The 19178-nt window shown below is 43.5% G+C and overlaps 1 protein-coding gene across 1 annotated transcript in view; it reads right to left on the reverse strand.

Annotated features, from left to right (window-relative positions):
• LOC311231108 (sodium- and chloride-dependent GABA transporter 2-like) overlaps window positions 1-19178 on the reverse strand; it is a 52945-nt gene that overhangs the window by 5419 nt on the left and 28348 nt on the right. The window contains exons 9-13 of the mRNA XM_084317599.1: window positions 15661-15785; window positions 14906-15018; window positions 9204-9341; window positions 2359-2461; window positions 2169-2269 (exon numbers count right to left, since the gene is read on the reverse strand). Coding sequence (XP_084173725.1) covers window positions 2169-2269; window positions 2359-2461; window positions 9204-9341; window positions 14906-15018; window positions 15661-15785 — 580 coding nt within the window. The remainder of the gene's footprint in view (window positions 1-2168; window positions 2270-2358; window positions 2462-9203; window positions 9342-14905; window positions 15019-15660; window positions 15786-19178) is intronic.

Here is a 19178-nt window from a genome sequence, read left to right on the forward strand (position 1 = left end):
GACTCCTTCATTTAGCGTGAAAGGCGATCTCCGAAATATTATTTCTTTATCTAGTAAAAACCTAACTATTCAGTCAGATAGCGATTTATTATGAAAGTATGTACAGTGCAATTACAATTTCAATAACTTTCCAGCACTTTATACACAATTCAAGCACTTTTCAAACCTTGAAAACACCACATTGAAAAACAAGCATTTTCAAGGATTTCCAGCACCCGTACGAACCCTGAATATAATTATTATTATACATTCTTTTTTTACAAGTCGATTATTAATTTCAATATAGAATATTCGTTGACAGCCCTACAAGTACAATTAGTTACTGCACATTATACAACGGCATGCAAATTTCTCGATTCTGATTGGCCATTTACACGTCTTTATTGGCAACAATCCACGGTCCTGGGCTCAGGACCCGCCCACAACCGAATCACATATCACTCCCCGGCTCACTCCGGGAGAAAACAAGATCGCGGACAACAAATGGTTATGTTGAAAGCACCATAACGACTAAATATGAAGCGATTCTGTCAAGGGGAATGTGTTAGTCCTTTAAACAATGTTGGATGATGTAATTGATGGGTCTTGAGTCAATCTAGAACAAAAGAAAAATCGCGGATTGATTGATTGATTGATTAATTGATTGATTTAAATTTCTTCCTTCCTACTTTCTACTGACTGCAGCGTTCTCTCTCACACTGTCCGACGCTGGCGTACCCACAAACACACACACACACACACACACACACGCACGCACACACACACACACACTGTGACACACACACACACACACACACACACGCACACACACACACACACTCCTGTCTGCAACAGCGGGGGAGTCAGACAGAGAGAAGCAGCGCTGTTTTAAGTGAGCATGGTCTATTGAATTGATTGATTGGTTGATTGCTAATTTTATTACTGTACCCCTGGTTTCCAACTGGTTAAGATTAGGCTAAAAGAAATAAATAAAAAAATAGGGCGAAGAAAACGTTTTTTTCCTATAGGGCAAAGAAAACGTTTTAATTTGTTTTACCTACTTTATATAGAAGCATCTAAGAATGAAGTTCTATGGAAAGTAGGTCTGCATTCCCTTAACAATTGTGTGTATTGAGCCGTACTGTATTGTACCCATTCTGCATCTGGTAATAAAATTTTCAATCAATCATTCCAATAATACACAGTTGGATGTGTTAGTTGGTTGGATGCACTTCAAGCTGCTTCCACATGAGGCAACTTCTCTCAATCATTCCAATAATACACAGTTGGATGTGTTAGTTTGGTTGGATGCACTTCAAGCTGCTTCCACATGGAGGCAACTTGTCTTTTTTGTAGTTGTGGGAACTACTTTTTCTGGCGGATGGTTTTTTCAATAAATCTTCGATTAATGTGTGTTTATTGTATAGAAATAAGGTTGGATGAATCTGGCAGTTGTATAAAAGCTTTACACCACTTGTAGTCGTGATTTGTGACCAATAAACCATGCCTAGGGGGGTCTAACGACCACCCCTAGGCATGGTTTATTGGTCACAAACCACTCCTGCGCGTGATGTAATGCTTAACTACATCACCCCTGAGTGGAACATGGAAAGCCAAACCTTCCCCCACTGTACCGAAAACTCGAACCGAACCTTGACTTCAAAACCGAGGTACGTACCGAACTGTGGTTTTTGTGTACCGTTACACCACTACTGACCTGTACTTGATTATACTTCACCTCCAGCCAATTATTTCACTTTTAAATGACTTTTATACCTTTGCTTAAAAAAATTATTAATAAATAAAAAATTCGGGGTGGAATTACTGTAACCACTTATTCTGATGCACTCACGCATCACTAAACGGGAGACAACGTGACTGGAATGACCTTATCAGATTCAGATTCATGACTCCGAGACCAGAAGGCCCCAATTAGCCATGTGACACACTGGGCACGGTGCCGACAAACTCCACGAGGAAACGGTTGACGGGAATTAATTAACCAGAAGTAAATTCACTACTGCACAAATAGCATTGGCTATTCAAATAAATGGTCAAACAAACAAGGGGATTAGCGCGTGAGCTACCGGGTACGTGTCGGTTTATATCAATCAAGTGTAGAGCAAAATTAAAAGAAAACAATACAGTATGTTTAAAAATAGGGAATGAACATTTTAACATCAACTCACCGTGCACACGACTGGGGTGACATACTTCAGACAGTACTTAATCAGTGGGAAAGGCCGGTATCCAATCATGTCCTCTATGTTGTCATAGAAACGGTCTGCTCCTGTGGAATAGATGGAACGCAGAAGAGAGGCCTTTACAACTTGCGTCGTCGTGTCGAGTTTAACAATGGCAATGATTTGCATCACTTACCATAGACCCATCCCACAGACACGGACTGGAGTATGGCAAAGAGGAGCAGAGTCATCCCACTGCAGGCGTAGTAGTCAAACACCTGGAAGATGTACAGTCCACCCTGTGATGGAAGAGGAACACTGAGTTAGTTGGGTGACATTAGAAATCTGGATGATGTGACATTTCTGCCCGACAACAGAAACAGACAGTGACCCAATATCTTGTTACTGAGATTTTTTGTTACATTAAAGTCAGGTTTGCATTTTAGGAAAATAAGTACATTTTACCATCACGATACATTTTTCTTTAATAAAATGTAAGAAGAAGAAACATCCGGCGGTTAGGTGGTCGAGCGGAGATTGCGTTCGTCACCAGCCCCGGAGCTGTGAGCTTGGTTCGCCTGTTCGAATCCAGCTCACAGCTCCGGGGTTGTCACCAGCTTGGCTGGCCGTCTGCACTGATACAATTGGCTGTATCAGAGGGTGGGAGAAGCTGGCGGGGTGGGTCCGGGTCGTTGTAAACAGCGACTCCTACAGTTCGGTCGGGGCGCCTGCTAAGCGCGGATTGGACGTGAGGGGGATAGTGTGGTCCTCCCACACGCTACGCCCTCTCAATGAGAATCCGCGCTGCCAGGTGAAAAGAAGCGGTGATTGGCTGGACGTGTGTCGGAGGAAGCACGTGGTAGCCTCCACTCTCCCAAATGATCCGACTGTGGGGGGTAAAGCGCAGCGACCAGGAAGGGACTGGGAATTGGCATACGACTAACATTGGGATGGGAGAAAATCGGAGGAAAATGGAGGGGGAAAAAGACCAATTAAAAAAAAAAAAATAAACATTTCTCTCAGTTTCACACTCTGAGCAGAGTAAAGGACAATGGTACTTAAACACCCAGTTTTTGCTGCAAAGATTCCATACGATAACTACTGTATAAAACAACGGTGCCTCACTGTCCCTGTGCTGGGCAGGCGGGGGGGGGGGGTGAAACGAACTCCCCACCAGTTAGGACAGCCGAATCCCGACCAATCTTTCGTTGTCGACTAAAAACACACTTCTTCAATCAATATCCGAAATGAAGAAAAAGAAAAAACACTAACCTTCTTACTGTCCTATACTACCATTCACTCTTCCTTCCTACTATACTAATATGTTTTATGTCTATGCACTCAATACTGCAGCAGTGCAGCACCCAAGTTTCAGCACTGTTTGATGAACATTGTTACTCAGCTGAAAGAGTTGTACCTTTCCTGCCCACTTTGACAACCTAGGATGGCTTAGAGTAGACGACAGAGTACAGCAACTTGCAATGGGCCTGGTCTACAAGATACACTACACGACCAAGGCACCCATGTACATGTCAAAATACTTCCCAAAGGTCAGTGAATACCACGATCACAACACCAGGGAGCTCCACAAATCATGTTAAACACAGATTCGGCTCAAACATGGGACTAAACATGTTTCGCAATTATGCCACATCAATGTGGAACGCCCTACCCAAAGCTGTAAAGGAATGTGAATCACTACCCACTTTCAAAAACACTCTCAAAGAACACCTACGGGAGACTGCAATTCGAAACTGGCCCCCACAAATGTCCTAACCCAGTTGTACAGTAAATGACCAAGTATGGCTTTGTCAGTATTCCAATGTACAGTGTACAGTGTCCCCCACCCCCCCACTCCAATGTACAGCCCCCCCCCCCCCCCACCCAACCCCAGCCCACCTACCCAACCTCCTCCAATGTACAGTTTCTACGTCAAACGTATATACACTCTTTTCTGGACACTTTTTGTATCACAAACAGTACTGTATTAGCAAATCTGGTATGTCATAAATGTATAGATGTAGCAGTACTGTCTATCTGTATGTCGTGTGTGTCATATATGTTATGATGAATTGAAAATGGGGGACCCTGGGGGGAGCTCCCGTAGCTCACCGCATATCTCGGCGCTATTTCTGCGTCGGGGAAAACCGTGCTCGTCACGGATCTGGGGGACACGAGTTCGATTCCCGGACCCGCCGTAATTTCTCAGAATGTCTTCCCCTGCTCTACATCCCATTTCAACCTGTTTCTGTCGGTCATGCTTGACCAGAAAAGCGATAAACGCTAAAAAATAAAGTTTAAAAAAAAAATAAAAAAAAATGGGGGACCCTGATGTAAACAAGACGAAAGTCTCTCTCTGGTCTGCATCCCCTTAACAATTGTATGTATTGAGCTGTACTGTACCCATTCTGCAATCTGTTAATAAAGTTTTCAATCAATCAATCCAGCTGACTTGTCGTACAGCTTTGGATAAAAGCGTCAGCTAAATTACTAAATGTAAATGTAGAGTCACAACAGTCTCTCTGAGGGGAACCAACCAGCTAGAGTCAGAATAGGGCTGGGCGATAAAACGATAACGATAATTATCGTGATATATTTTAATAATCAATATCGATCGATAATAATAAAAAAATCAATACTTTTATTTTTTTTGCAACAGGGCAGTTTTAAAACCAGAGACAGTGGACAGACTTGTCTTTCTTGCCTGCAACTTAAAGTAATGGCTTTGCTTGTCCAAATGACAATACTGACCAAATTGAGATTTATTTTTCTCTTGTGCATTTTTGTTTGCTTTCTAATTTAAAATACAGTTTGAAACCATCTGTACACAGTAGGCTATGTGTGCTAGCAGAGCTAGTCTCCAGTCGCGAGTCACGGTGCACATGTGGTGTGCACGGTGGTTTGTCCACCAAAAAAGCGCCAAAAGATAGAAAAGAAACTAGTAGAGCCAGAACTATTCAACTCCCCTGGAGCCACAGCCAGCAGAGAAGCCGGTTTACTTTCGCTTACAAACCAGCTGCAGCCTGAGAACTGGAGTGTGAGGGGATGTAACACTAAAGATGGCGGCAACGACAAAGAATTGCTGCAAAATAAACATACATCCGTTATATATATTTTGTTTTTGTTAATACTTCGATAATATCGATAATTATTGATATCGAGTGATATGATAACATTATCATATCGTTATCGTGATATCATTTTTGGCCATATCGCCCAGCCCTAAGTCAGAACAGTCTCTCTGAGGGAACCAACCAGCTAGAGTCACAACAGTCTCTCTGGGGGAAACTGCACATTGGAATATCGACAAAACCTTACTTGGTCCCAAGAAGAGGGTCTTGTGTATTATTGGGTTAGGACATTTACTGTACATTGGAGGGGGTTGGGTTAGGACATTTACAGGGGGCAGTGTCGAATTGCAGTCTCCCGTAGGTGCTCTTTGAGAGTGGTTTTGAAAGTGGGTAGTGATTCACATTCCTTTACAGCTTTGGGTAGGGCGTTCCACATTGATGTGGCATAATTGCGAAACGTGTTTAGTCCCTTGTTTGAGCCGAATCTGGGTTTAACATAATTTGTGGAGCTCCCTCTGGTGTTGTGGTCGTGGTATTCACTGACCTTTGGGAAGTATTTTGACATGTACATGGGTACCTTAGTCGTGTAGTGCATCTTGTAGACCAGGCCCATTGCAAGTTGCTGTACTCTGTCGTCTACTCTAAGCCATCCTAGGTAGTCAAAGTGGGCAGGGGTGAGGTGGGTTCTAGGAGTAAGGTCAAGTAGTAGTCTGACCAGTTTGTTTTGTGATGTTTGTAATCTTGTTTTTAGCGCCTTTGAGGTGCTTTGGTACCATGAGGTGTCACAACAGTCTCTCTGAGGGTAACCTCGTTCCCAGTTTTATCTCTGAGATAAAGCCTGGTAAAGAACTACTGCTGAAAGTGTCTGTGGGGTAGAATTTCCGGTGTATGTACTTCCCCTGGAAGCTGCCTCCGAACGGACCAAACTTTTCCCGAATCCTGTCGACAAACAAGCTAGAACGTCCCAGACATGTAGTAAATTCTTCAGGCAAAGCCGTTGCAGTGGCTTAAACGAGGAAATATTGTGCACTTCACACGTTTCTATAATTGTTTTGTCGAAACCGGAAAGCCTGTAGCCTGTACTTCCTGTACTTCCGTTTAGACACTTTAGGAGGCATATCTTTACCAGCCTACTCTGAGGGGAACCAACCAGCTATAGTCACAACAGTCTCTCTGAGGGGAACCAACCAGCTAGAGTCACAACAGTCTCTCTGAGGGGAACCAACCAGCTATAGTCACAACAGTCTCTGAGGGGAACCAACCAGCTAGAGTCACAACAGTCTCTCTGAGGGGAACCAACCAGCTAGAGTCACAACAGTCTCTGAGGGGAACCAACCAGCTAGAGTCACAACAGTCTCTCTGAGGGGAACCAACCAGCTAGAGTCACAACAGTCTCTGAGGGGAACCAACCAGCTATAGTCACAACAGTCTCTCTGAGGGGAACCAACCAGCTAGAGTCACAACAGTCTCTCTGAGGGGAACCAACCAGCTATAGTCACAACAGTCTCTCTGAGGGGAACCAACCAGCTAGAGTCACAACAGTCTCTCTGAGGGGAACCAACCAGCTAGAGTCACAACAGTCTGAGGGGAACCAACCAGCTAGAGTCACAACAGTCTCTCTGAGGGGAACCAACCAGCTAGTGTCACAACAGTCTCTGAGGGGAACCAACCAGCTAGAGTCACAACAGTCTCTGAGGGGAACCAACCAGCTAGAGTCACAACAGTCTCTCTGAGGGGAACCAACCAGCTAGAGTCACAACAGTCTCTGAGGGGAACCAACCAGCTAGAGTCACAACAGTCTCTGAGGGGAACCAACCAGCTAGAGTCACAACAGTCTCTCTGAGGGGAACCAACCAGCTAGAGTCACAACAGTCTCTCTGAGGGGAACCAACCAGCCAACCATCATCCCTGTACCCAAAAAATCTACGCCTGCTTGCCTCAACGACTACCGCCCTGTAGCCCTCACCTCCATAGCCATGAAGTGCTTTGAGAAGCTAGTGAAGGGCTACATCTGTTCCTCCCTCCCCATCAACCTGGACCCTCTGCAATTTGCATATCGCCCCAACAGGTCCACGGAGGACGCCATAGCCCATGTGCTGCACACAGCAGCATCACACCTGGACAAGAGGCAGGGGAACTATGTGAGAATGCTGTTCATCGACTACAGCTCAGCATTCAATACCATAGTCCCCTCCAAACTCATAGCCAAGCTCAGGGACCTGGGCTTGAACTATGACCTCTGCCAGTGGGTCTTGGACTTCCTGACGGGCAGACCCCAGGTGGTAAGAGCAGGCAACTGCACCTCCTCATCCATCACGCTCAACATAGGGGCCCCCCAGGGCTGTGTTCTGAGCCCCCTCCTCTACTCCCTGTACACACATGACTGCGTAGCACAGCGGAACAACAACACCATCATCAAATTTGCTGATGACACAGTAGTGGTGGGCCTGATCTCTGCCAACGACGAAAGGGCCTACCTGGAAGAGGTAGAGAACCTGTCACAGTGGTGTCAGGAGAACTGCCTCTCCCTGAACGTCAGCTAAACAAAAGAGATGATTGTGGACTTCAGGAGGTCGGGGGTCAAGGACTACAGCCCCCTCAGCATCGACGGGGCACCGGTTGAGAGAGTGAACAGTTTCAAGTACCTCGGAGCCCACATATCCGAGGACTTGACATGGACCACACACATTGACAGTGTTGTGAAGAAGGCACGACAACGCCTCTACTTCCTCAGGCGCCTAAGGAACTTCCAAGTCAGTCAGAAGATCCTTAGGAACTTCTACTCATTCACAATAGAGAGCATCCTGACTGGCAACATCACCTCCTGGTTTGGGAATAGCACTGCACAAGACCGTAGCAGACTACAAAGAGTGACACGTTCAGCCGAACGCACAATTGGAGGGGGGCTTCCCACCCTCCAGAACATCTACAACAAGCGGTGCAAGAGGAAGGCTAAGAGAATTATTAAGGACTCGAGCCACCCGAACAACTGCCTCTTTGAACTGCTGCGGTCAGGCAAGCGATACCGGAGTCTTAAGGCGAGCACAGAAAGACTCAGAAGCTTCTATCCCCAGGCCATCAGGCTGCTAAACGAACAATAAACACTATGCAACAACCATCAAATGCACACAGCACACACACCCACACGCACACACTCACTTAAACAAACAACACACTGCAGCACCCACTCTCCACACTTCAGATCACACAAACACACTTTATATTAATTGATAAAGGATTTGCACTACAACTCGTACACCTACTGTAAATTGTACCTAAAAATTGCACCTCATCCTATTTCTGCCTTGCACTATATAGTATTGTATATTAGTACACTACACAGTATTGTATATTATATGGTAACTCAGTTACGTCTATTCTGCATCGAACATTGTACATATGTCTATACTGAACACTGTGACCTCATTTTTTTTTTACTTCTAATTTACATGCTATACTATGTTATTTTATTTCATACTTATCTTGTCTTGCACAGTCTCTGGAGCGTAACAGTAAGAAGCATTTTGTATAAAAGTATTCTGTACTTCTGTATGACAACTATTAAAGAAACTTGAGAAACTTGAAACTCTGAGGGGAACCAACCAGCTAGAGTCACAACAGTCTCTGAGGGGAACCAACCAGCTAGAGTCACAACAGGAACTGCCTGAAGGGAGGTATGTGGGTGGCGTAAGTTGAACCTCTTATTCATGTTTAAGTTAAATGTCATGTAGGACATGGCATAATCACATCTGATGTCCATTGGTTTGATGCATTGACAGTCACTGCCTATGAAAGTTGCAAAGTCTAATGAAAAGATAATCCTCCCAAATTTAACATCCCAGACAGGTAGATATGATGAATCATGTTAAGTGTATAAATACTGGAGTACGTATTAATATGATGGAATCTGGGAGGAGCCCTCCTCTGTAACCATCACCAGGCAGAGTATAGTGATCTGGGAGGAGCTTACCTCTGTAACCATCACCAGGCCAATGAGGAAGCTTCCCACACTGATGGCGAGGAGGAGGAGTTTACGTCGATGACCGACATTGAAGAAGGAAGGATACATGTCAGTGATCGCCGTCATAAGAGCTTCCAGACCTACAAACTGAAACAGAGTCCTCTCCATTAATTTCCCCCAATATGACACTTGCACACAGGTTCCAACTTTCCTGATTTTCCATTTTTCTTACAGAATGAGGGGTTGTCCCAACACTGAGCAAATGTTAAATACTGTATGTGCAGCATTGTGCCTTTCCTGCAGTTCAGCTCAACCCTCTTGAAATGAGCCATTCAGAATTGCAGCCACAATTGCCATAGTTAGTAAGACCTTGTAAAACTGAATCAAACCATAAACAAGGTGGCCTATTGGGATGTGAAAAACTGTGATTTTATATGTCTGCACTTTATGTACTAATTTTATGTCTTTTTTTGTTGTGAAGCACTTTGAGCTGCACTTTTTGTATGAAAGGTGCTATACAAATAAAGTTTATTATTATTATATGTGTGTGTGAAGAGATCATGATAAAAATCGCTTGTAAATCTTCTTTTCTAAAATAATGTTTCTGACAACGTTTTTAAATGGTAAGATTTCTACGCTATTGCTGGATCTTGTCATATTTGATCTGCAATGTCTAGTGTTGTGAAGGATCAGATTAAACCGAATATATATATTTATTTGTGGATATATATTGAATAGTATTTGTATATCGTTTGATATCCCTTGTATATTCCTTGTACATATACACGGAATATTCCTTTATTCTACTACAGCCCATAATAGTTCATTCTCTTATTGGACAAAAGGACCAGGCGCCAGGGACCAGCCCCTGGCGTTCAAGTTCAAAGGTACCGACGAGACATGCCCTTACTAGCCCCGGCTCCGCGCAGGAATACGGCTACCGAAAGCAGAGTGGCACTATTTGTCCACCGTGCATATAAATATGGCGCAAGAAATGTAGAATTCCTCTTAGTCCTTTACCCTTCTACCCAACTAAGTAACAGAACGTGAAGCCTCACCCCACGATACCGCGTGCGGTGTAGTATGGCCTGTTTGGCCTTAGAATAGCAGTGAGACCTCGTGCGAATTAATAGCTGAATTGCCAGAGTTTGGCACCGTATTTCTATTAAGTAATAATAGTCTATTATGTATGGTGCATCGTGCGGTTAGAGTTCTAAAGTGAGCAGCACCCCCATCGCTTCCTCGTGTTATCTAGAGTCTTAACCAGGTTGGGCAGACCACACGTGGTGCTTTCATCCGAGGAGTTCTAGGCGAGGACCGAGTGGACCTGTACATTGGATTACCTACCCGATGACTGCTGAGCCCTATGCGGCATGGAATATATATTTGCTTTGGTACTTTGATTTGTGGAGCGGATAATCGCCAACACCGGTGAGTGTTGGATCTACCCCGAAAGGAGTCAAGGTGAGACGGCGCTCAGACCAGACTGAGGTCGCCTCGCTTCTTCTTCACTGTGGAGCTACAGCTACAGCCTACAAGAGAGCCAAGGTGTATTCATCTGTGGATCAAGATTCTACTGCACTGTCTTCTGTACGTGAAGTCTCCCTAGAAATCGTTGACCAGACGGGATACGGCCGACGGCTCTCCTACCCCCCCTACCGGCCTACAACCGGGAGGACCCCTACAGTATGTCCAGCTATAATCATTAAGTGACCATAGATATAATTCCTTAAGAGCCAGGTTGTATACTTGCTTCCTGCGTAACCAGAGATTGGACATTCAGTGTTGATTTGCCTACGAGTACTCATTTGCCTTACAAGAGCATTCAAATCATAAATGTAATGGTGAATATTATATGTACCTTTTGCTATATATTAAATATTGGATTATTACCTTTGTGTGGACCTGGTTTCATGGTGGGAATGTGTTCATCATATTTAGATATTGTGTACTGTATGGCCAGTAGTTAAAGTACATAAAGCGGTAGTGGTTTAATGATACCATACTTATCAATACAGTCAGGGAATTGTACCCCTCAGTTACATCTAGACTGAGGGCGTTTTCACACCTAGCTCGTTTGGAGCTGTTGTTCCGGAACCTGGAGCGTTTACCCCCTATTTCGGTTCATTTGGGCATATGTGAACACAGCAATCGCATTCTGTTGCGGAACAAAACAAGCGGGCCGAGACCGCCTAGAGAGGGTGGTCTCGGCGCACTTCCAACCGAACCCGAAGCGACTCGTACGCTGTGAGAATGCAATCGACTTAACAAACCGACACAACTCACTTGCCGTACTGTGTACGCGCTGCATGATGACGCTTTCGCATTGAATTGTGGGCGGGATCAGTTTGTAGTCTTTAGGCAGCTAGATCGGTAAAGTTAGCAGACCACTGCACCGCGTTACATTGAAATCGGGGAGGAGAAAGCGGGGGGAGCATATGAATGAATGTGGATGAGAGCCTTGATGTAAGTGGTTGCAGCTACGGCTGTGGGGGCGCTGGAGACATGATCCAATAGACTTTTATGCGCCTGAGTTTCCTGAACACAGCGCGACCCATTCCTAATCTATCAGAACTAAATCGGCCGATTTACATCACGGCTCTCATCCACATTCATTCATTTGCTCCCCCCTCCCCGATTTCAATGTAACGCGGAGATTCAGGGTTAGGGGGGGGGGGGCACACCCCAAAATCTGACCAATGAGTGACAGTTTGCTCGCGCATGCGTTTGTTAACACAGCCGTGTGAACACAAACGAACTAAGGGACAAGTGCAACATTGTATCATTATAGTCCCTGTCCGTGTCTCCCTGAATCGGAACATAGCAAACGAACTACAGGTGTGAAAATGCCCTGAAAGTTTGATCAAAATCTTGTTCGATGTTACAGGCACAGAACCAGCCCCTTGAGAACAGGATTTAAAAAACATTGCCTCTATTAACACTTTCAGTGCCTTTGATTAACGTTGATTTACCCCGTTGAATGCCACCATCCACTTCAATGTTAGCGTTAAAAACGCCTAATCTATGTTTTAAATTATGGCTATGTGTCTAATCTGCCCGTCGCTTATCAATGACTCGTTTGCAGTAAACATTGTCGAAACGGATTGTTTTTTTATCGGTTCATTTTTGTTTTATAGCATTTTGAAAAGCCCTCGTTTTCAAGGAAAATATAAAGATTCCATGATAAGACATTTACTGGAATATTCTACACAAAAACGTTGTCATTTTTCGGCCTATTTATGAATCGTTTTCAAATAAATGCTAGATTATCGATAGTATATGTGTACGTATGCACGCTATAGACGCAAGCTGAAAAATCTATTCTCTTATTTCCTCATCAGCGATCACAGCCAAACAGCCACATCACACATAGGGGACACGCTGTTATATCAGCGAAAACAGCTCCGATTACCCCAACACTGGTAACAGACTCCTTACCTTAGATCAGATGTTCTCCAAAAAGATTATTCCAATTCCTGATTGCCATTCCAAATATCGATCACGCTTATTGATTGATTATTGGCTGCTGTAAATATATATTCCAGGCCGATTTCCGTCCCGCGATCAGATCCCTCTTGAGCAGACTGCTCGCCAGCACAAGGAGCCAGTTGGCTCCACCCCTACAGATCCCAGGTCAGTCTAAGCGACTGACCTGCAGTTACACAGGGATAGACGATAGGGGGCGCTTTTTTCCAATCTGAGCTCCTGTGAATTCAGATCGCTAATAAAAAAATAAAACGATATTTGTCGTCGTGGGCACTCAATGGGGGGGCTGATAAAACGAGATATGTCGTCCGTGGCACTGAAAGGGTTAAGAAAGTATGTATACAATAGCTTGAGAGGTAATATAAATTAGTGCTGTCAGGCGATTACATTTTTTTATCTAATTAATTACAGAATTTGTAATTAATTAATCTAATTAATCGCATTTTAATCGCATAACCATTTAGGCCTGATATTCTATATTCTATAATCATATTTCAAATTGCATGTGTCCAGATGGCAGAATTCAGTACTGTATCTACAAATCCTTCTGTTTAATCATCTTCCATTTATTCATTTGCTTAGATTTTTCAGGTCTGGTCAATTTTAGCATGGTGTTATTCACAGTCAAAGATACAAAATTAAAAAATATAAATTTAATTGATATTCTCATTTGGTTCATTACAATTTACTCAAGCTTAGTAACAGACACAGTATTTCTGACACTGGGAATACATTCCATGAGATCCATAGATGTCCCTAGAATCAGATACCAAGAACATGCAAATAGACTATTTAAAAAAAAAGAGTCTGTAAATGTTTATTCTACGTTCCTATGGAATGAATGAGATTACATTATTATTTTTTTATTAACTCATTCCGGGCCAACAGCGCCCTCTGCTGATGGCCCTTTCCGTGCCAACGCTTTATCCAATGGAGAACAGGACTTATTTGCGAGTGCATAAAACATATCAAATATAATAGCAATAGATCTAAATAACACAGTGATCGTCAATGAGTTGCTTCCAGTCAACATGCACGAAACAGATAATACATTTCCATTTTATACCGTGATGAATATCAATATATTTCTAGGGCGTTCTGTCTCATCTCAATAAACTCCAGCAAATCCAGCTTAAATGTATTTCCTTAGAAAGCGTGCCATTTGTCGCTTGATTTATGAATCGTTTTCAAATAAACGCTAGATTATCGATAGTATGTGTCCTCATGCACGAAGAGAAGCGGGGTCTGAAAATCGCTTCTCCGTACTTTAGTCGGCGCGAAACTCACACACACACACACACTCCGATGGCGGAGAAAGGAACATCTGATTACCCCAAGATTCATAACATAAAGGCCTTACCTCACATCTGATGTCATGCAAAAAGATTAATCCAATTCCTGATCGCCATTCCAAATATCGATCGCGTCCATTGATCCAACGTTATAGTCCAAAACACATAATCCAAGCTGCCCCCCTGACTCGACCAAGCTGCAATAGTATCCAGCTGCATGCCCGAGAAGGGAAACCCGGACCGGAGTTTTTTTTTCTGATGCACATACCCAGCCAATCCAATCCAATGATGTGCAATACCATCCGGGAGACGATGGCGGCGGTATTTGCCATTTTGTGAGCTCAGACCCATTCCCAACGATAACATCAGGTTGGATGGATGAAAATGAATGGATATCGCTAATAAAAGAAATAACGATTAAAACCTGACTATACTCGTGATTGGCACGGAAGCTATGGCGAGTTAACCCGACTATACTCGTGGTTGGCACTGAATGGGTTAATATAAATTATATAAAAAAAATGTATAGTTAATTTTCATAACGCGATAATTTGCTGTGTAATTAATTAATCTAATTAACGCGATAAACTGACAGCCCTAATATAAATATATATGATTCTTTTATACTTATATACCTGTACATTGAATATCACGATTGCACTTTACTGCTACATTTGCACTCTGGTTGGATGTCACACGTCTTTTCGTTGTACTGTACTTGTGCTGTATAATGACAATACATTTTAATCTAATCTAAAGTAAATATTGTTTTGTATCTTATCATCCTCAACAGAAGCGGAACACAATGTTACTAGTAACATTACAGTAGAGAGAAAGACGTGCTGTTTTTTTCCCCTCTCTTTTCCATTTCTTATCATTGGTCATTTCTTATATCTTAGTATTTTTAAATTCTCTGAAGGAAAGTCGACCTACCTCGCTGTCCAGTCCCAGTAAGATGATCATAATGAAGAAGAAGATGGACCACAGCTGGGGGAGTGGCATCATGGCCACTGCACGGGGGTAGGCAATGAACGCCAGGCCAGGACCTGCAGTCGCGACAATTACCTAGTTAAAGTTAGCAACTAAAAGACGTCTTTACAACCCTTTTGTGCACAACTGCAAATACGTTTATGTTGCACAATTTCCACATACGCTATCATTTAGAGAGAACGCCCATATCCTATGTACACACACACTACATTAACATTTGACATTTTGTCATTTAGCTGACGCTTTTATCCAAAGCGACTTACAGGTTCTGTATGACAAGTCAGCAGGAAGGGTACGACTCTTACTGAGTAACAATGATCATCAAACAATGCTGAAACTTGGGTGCTGCAGTGATGAGTGCATAGTAGTAAAGACATATTAGTATAGTAGGAAGAGTGCATGATAGACAGTAAGAATACATTTAATCATTTCAGATATTGATTAAAGAAGTGTTTTTAATATGATATGATAGACGAGTGGAATTTATTCAGAGTTGAAGGTCTTAAACGAGACAAGAGATATCACTGAACTTGGCACCCCAAAGATCTGGAAAATGGAATTTATTCGATAAAGCCTATCTGGGTAAATGTTTCATCTAATGCCCAGGAAACAATGGGCTGTGTGACCTTCTCCGTTTCATTCGTTCGTCTATTCCTACATTCATTCATGCATCCATGGACATGACTTCTAATCCTTACCCGACTCAGCCACTTTTGATATGTCTGTGTTCTGCTCATACGCCATGAAGCCCAGTGCAGAGAAGATGGCAAAACCAGCAACAAAACTGGTTCCACTGTTCAGAAGGCAGAGGTAGACGCAGTCCCTAAAAAGAAAAGACCACTTTGGTTACAATATATCGTATTACATGGATGTAAGCATAACATTTCTCAGGACTTTGTTTTCCTAATTAAAACATTATGGAAGACAGATGCCAATCTCCTCTGTGTTCAGTAGAAAGCTATCCGGCTGCAAGCTAGCCAAGCATAACACAAATGAATGGAAGCGGATAAGGACCACTGGCCCAGCTTTAATCTTCGGGAGAGGTGTTTTTGGTGTGTATCCGCTTCCATTAATTTGTGCTAAGCTAGGCTAGCTTGCAGACGGATAGCTTTCTACTGAACGCACAGAGCGAATCTATCTTTTGTCTGACTCTGGAGAAGAAGGTAAGCTTGTTTCCCATAATGCTGGCATGTTCCTTTAAGGGCCCAATTCTTAGTCCAAATGTAAATAACATGGTAGCACACACACACACACACACACACACATAAACATGTGATTGAAGACATTTTTTCATTGAGGTCTTCATACAATATATGTGCTTAATTTCCATGAAACAACTATGGTAATGATGACATGACAGCGATAACGGTTTGTTATAATCCCTTTCTGTATGGATGCTGTTCAAATGCATGCAAGGCTTAAAATTATGCATTTGGACAGCATCCATCTCTCTCTCTCTAGGTCGTCCTCGGACGGGCCTTCCATCTGTGCTTCCAGTCATCCCGATCCTCCATGCATCCGGCTAGCTCGCCGGTACTTCCTGCTCCGGCATCTTTCTTGAGTACGTCCACGTATGTTAGTGTGGGACATCCTCGTGATCAATGCCCGTGTGTTGGCTCCCACAGCACAAGTTTTCTGGCTGGCAGCTCTTGGTGTCTCTGGCAGTGACCTGCCAGCCTCATTCTCCTGACTGCTACTTTCTCGCTCACCCTTAGCCACACTGGTCATGCCGTTCAGTGCCCTCCATGCAAGCGCCTTCCTCACTTTAAGGTCTTGCTCGGACGAGTTGACCCACGAGCCCAGGTCTTTGAAGTCACTGACTTCCTTTAGACTAGAGCAGTGCCTCCTGTTGTTAGAGGTGGATGATCCGGGAGGATGTTCAAATCAAATCAAATTTATTTGTAAGGCCCGACAACACACGTTAATGTCCCCATGGGCCGGACACATCTTCTTTAAACAAGTCAAGAAGAAACATCACAATAAGTCAAGAAACAAAACAAGAACACCATAAGGTCCAACAAATTTAAAATAAATGCAAAATAAATGAATGCAATGCAAACACTCCCAGACATACCCCACGCGAAGGTAAGGAAAAACTCATTAAAACCTAGCAAAAGGAAAAAATGCACCACAGGCAGTGTGGAGGAGAGAAACCTTAGAAGGGCCAATTCAAGGGGGGGATCTGCCTGCTTAGATGTCTGTGATAGTAGTGTTGCAGACGGACAGTTGGTAAGCATGCACTCATGTGTGTAGTGAAACACAGATGAGTGCATGCAATAGCAACTGAACATTTAGAAACATTTAAGATAGAGCTGATAGCGATAGCAACTGAACATTTTGAAAGTTATAGGTTATGTGACCTCAGTTTTTCTTGGCATTTAGCCTAATGTCTCGATCTCCTGGACCTAGGGGTTATTGTGAGGGCAAGTTCCTGCTCCCGTCCACTGATGGCCTTCCTGAGTGCATAGTCTAGGTCCTAGACTCTAGGACTATGACGAAGAGGAAGGGGGCAAGGGTGTCCCCTTGCATCACCCCAGCCAGGATGTCAAACTCTTCACTGTTGCCGTCTGGGGTTACCACCTTGGCTCTTGTACCCGTGTGCATGGTCTCTATGGCCCGGAGTAGATTGGGAGGGACTCCGTAGGCCTTGAGTATCTTAATAATAATAATAATAATAATAATAATAATAATAATAATAATAATAATAATAATAATAATAATAATGCATTTTATTTAAAGGCGCCTTTCAAAGCACCCAAGGTCACTGTACAGGGTTAAAAACAAATACAATTACACACAGTAAAAACACAATATTACAGAGTTACACATAGGGGAGCAGTTATAATAAACTTAAAATTAAAGTGAATATGCCAGAATGAACAGATGTGTTTTGAGACGGGAAACAAAGGTGGGGAGGTTGTCTATTGCACGGATGTCTTGTGGTAGGGAATTCCAGAGGCGGGGGGCACAGCGGGAGAAGGCTCTGGATCCCATGGTAGTCAGCCAGGAAGGGGGAGTGACAAGTTGGAAGGAAGAGGAGGATCTGAGTGACCAAGACTAGGACTGGAGAAGTTCTGTGAGATAAGGAGGGGCTGCGTGTATATTTTCCCTAATCGAGTTGCACTTCCGCGTTCGGTTTGCGCGATCTGATTGGCCACTGAGGTTTTTTTCAGCGCCAATCGCGTTACTCCTAACAAACTGGTTACGCTTGGCGACTCTTTCGAAGTCACTCTCTTTCGAAGTTGGTTAAGGTTAGGGTTAGTTGGTTAAGGTTAGTTGGTTAAGGTTAGGGTTACGGTTAGTTGGTTAAGGTTAGGGTAACAGCCTGCTGGCACGATTGTTAGGAGTAACGCGATTGGCGCTGAAAAAAACGTCAGTGGCCAATCAGATCGCGCAAACCGAACGCGGAAGTGCAACTCCGTTAGGGAAAATATACACGCGGAGGGGCTAGGTTATGGAGGGCCTTGAAGGTGATTAGTAATACTTTGTAGTCAGTGCGTGACTTAACAGGCAGCCAGTGAAGTTGGTGGAGAACAGGAGTGATGAGGTTGGTGGAGTTCTAGTGATAATGCGGGCGGCTGAGTTTTGGACCAGATGGAGTTTATAGAGGTACTTGTGTGGGAGACCAATGAGGAGGGAGTTACAGTAATCCAGGCGGGATGTGACCAGGGCGTGAACAAGAGTAGCGGTGCTGGTAGGTGTAAGTGAGGGGTGGAGACGATTGATGTTGCGGAGGTGGAAGTAAGCAGACCGTGTGATGTTATTAATGTGGGATTTGAATGACAGTGTGCTATCGAGGATGACACCCAGACTCTTAAACTGAGGGGAAGGGAAGACTGTAGAGTTGTTCATCATCAGGCCTCTGTGTATTTAGTCAAATGCCTTTTTGAAATCGATGAAGCACAGTACCGCTGTCAGGTTGTTCTTCTTCACGTGTTCACTTTTATGTATGTATCCATACATAAAAAGCTTTCTGCCTTAAGATCATTGCTGTCATATCATCATTACCATAGTTGTTTCATCATAATTTTTCATCATCAACTATATTGTGTTAGATTACTACTGTAATTGCACAGCCATAAATGACAGATTCCCTAAATTCCTTGTAAGAATTTTATGCAGATTTAGACCATAATTGTATCAGATTTGTATACATATCTTTTCCATATGGGCAGGATGCCTAATTGCACACGTCAGTGGGGTCAACAACACACAG

Source organism: Notolepis coatsorum (assembly GCF_963971535.1).
Source record: "Notolepis coatsorum genome assembly, chromosome: 6".
In the NCBI taxonomy this organism is placed as follows: domain Eukaryota; kingdom Metazoa; phylum Chordata; class Actinopteri; order Aulopiformes; family Paralepididae; genus Notolepis; species Notolepis coatsorum.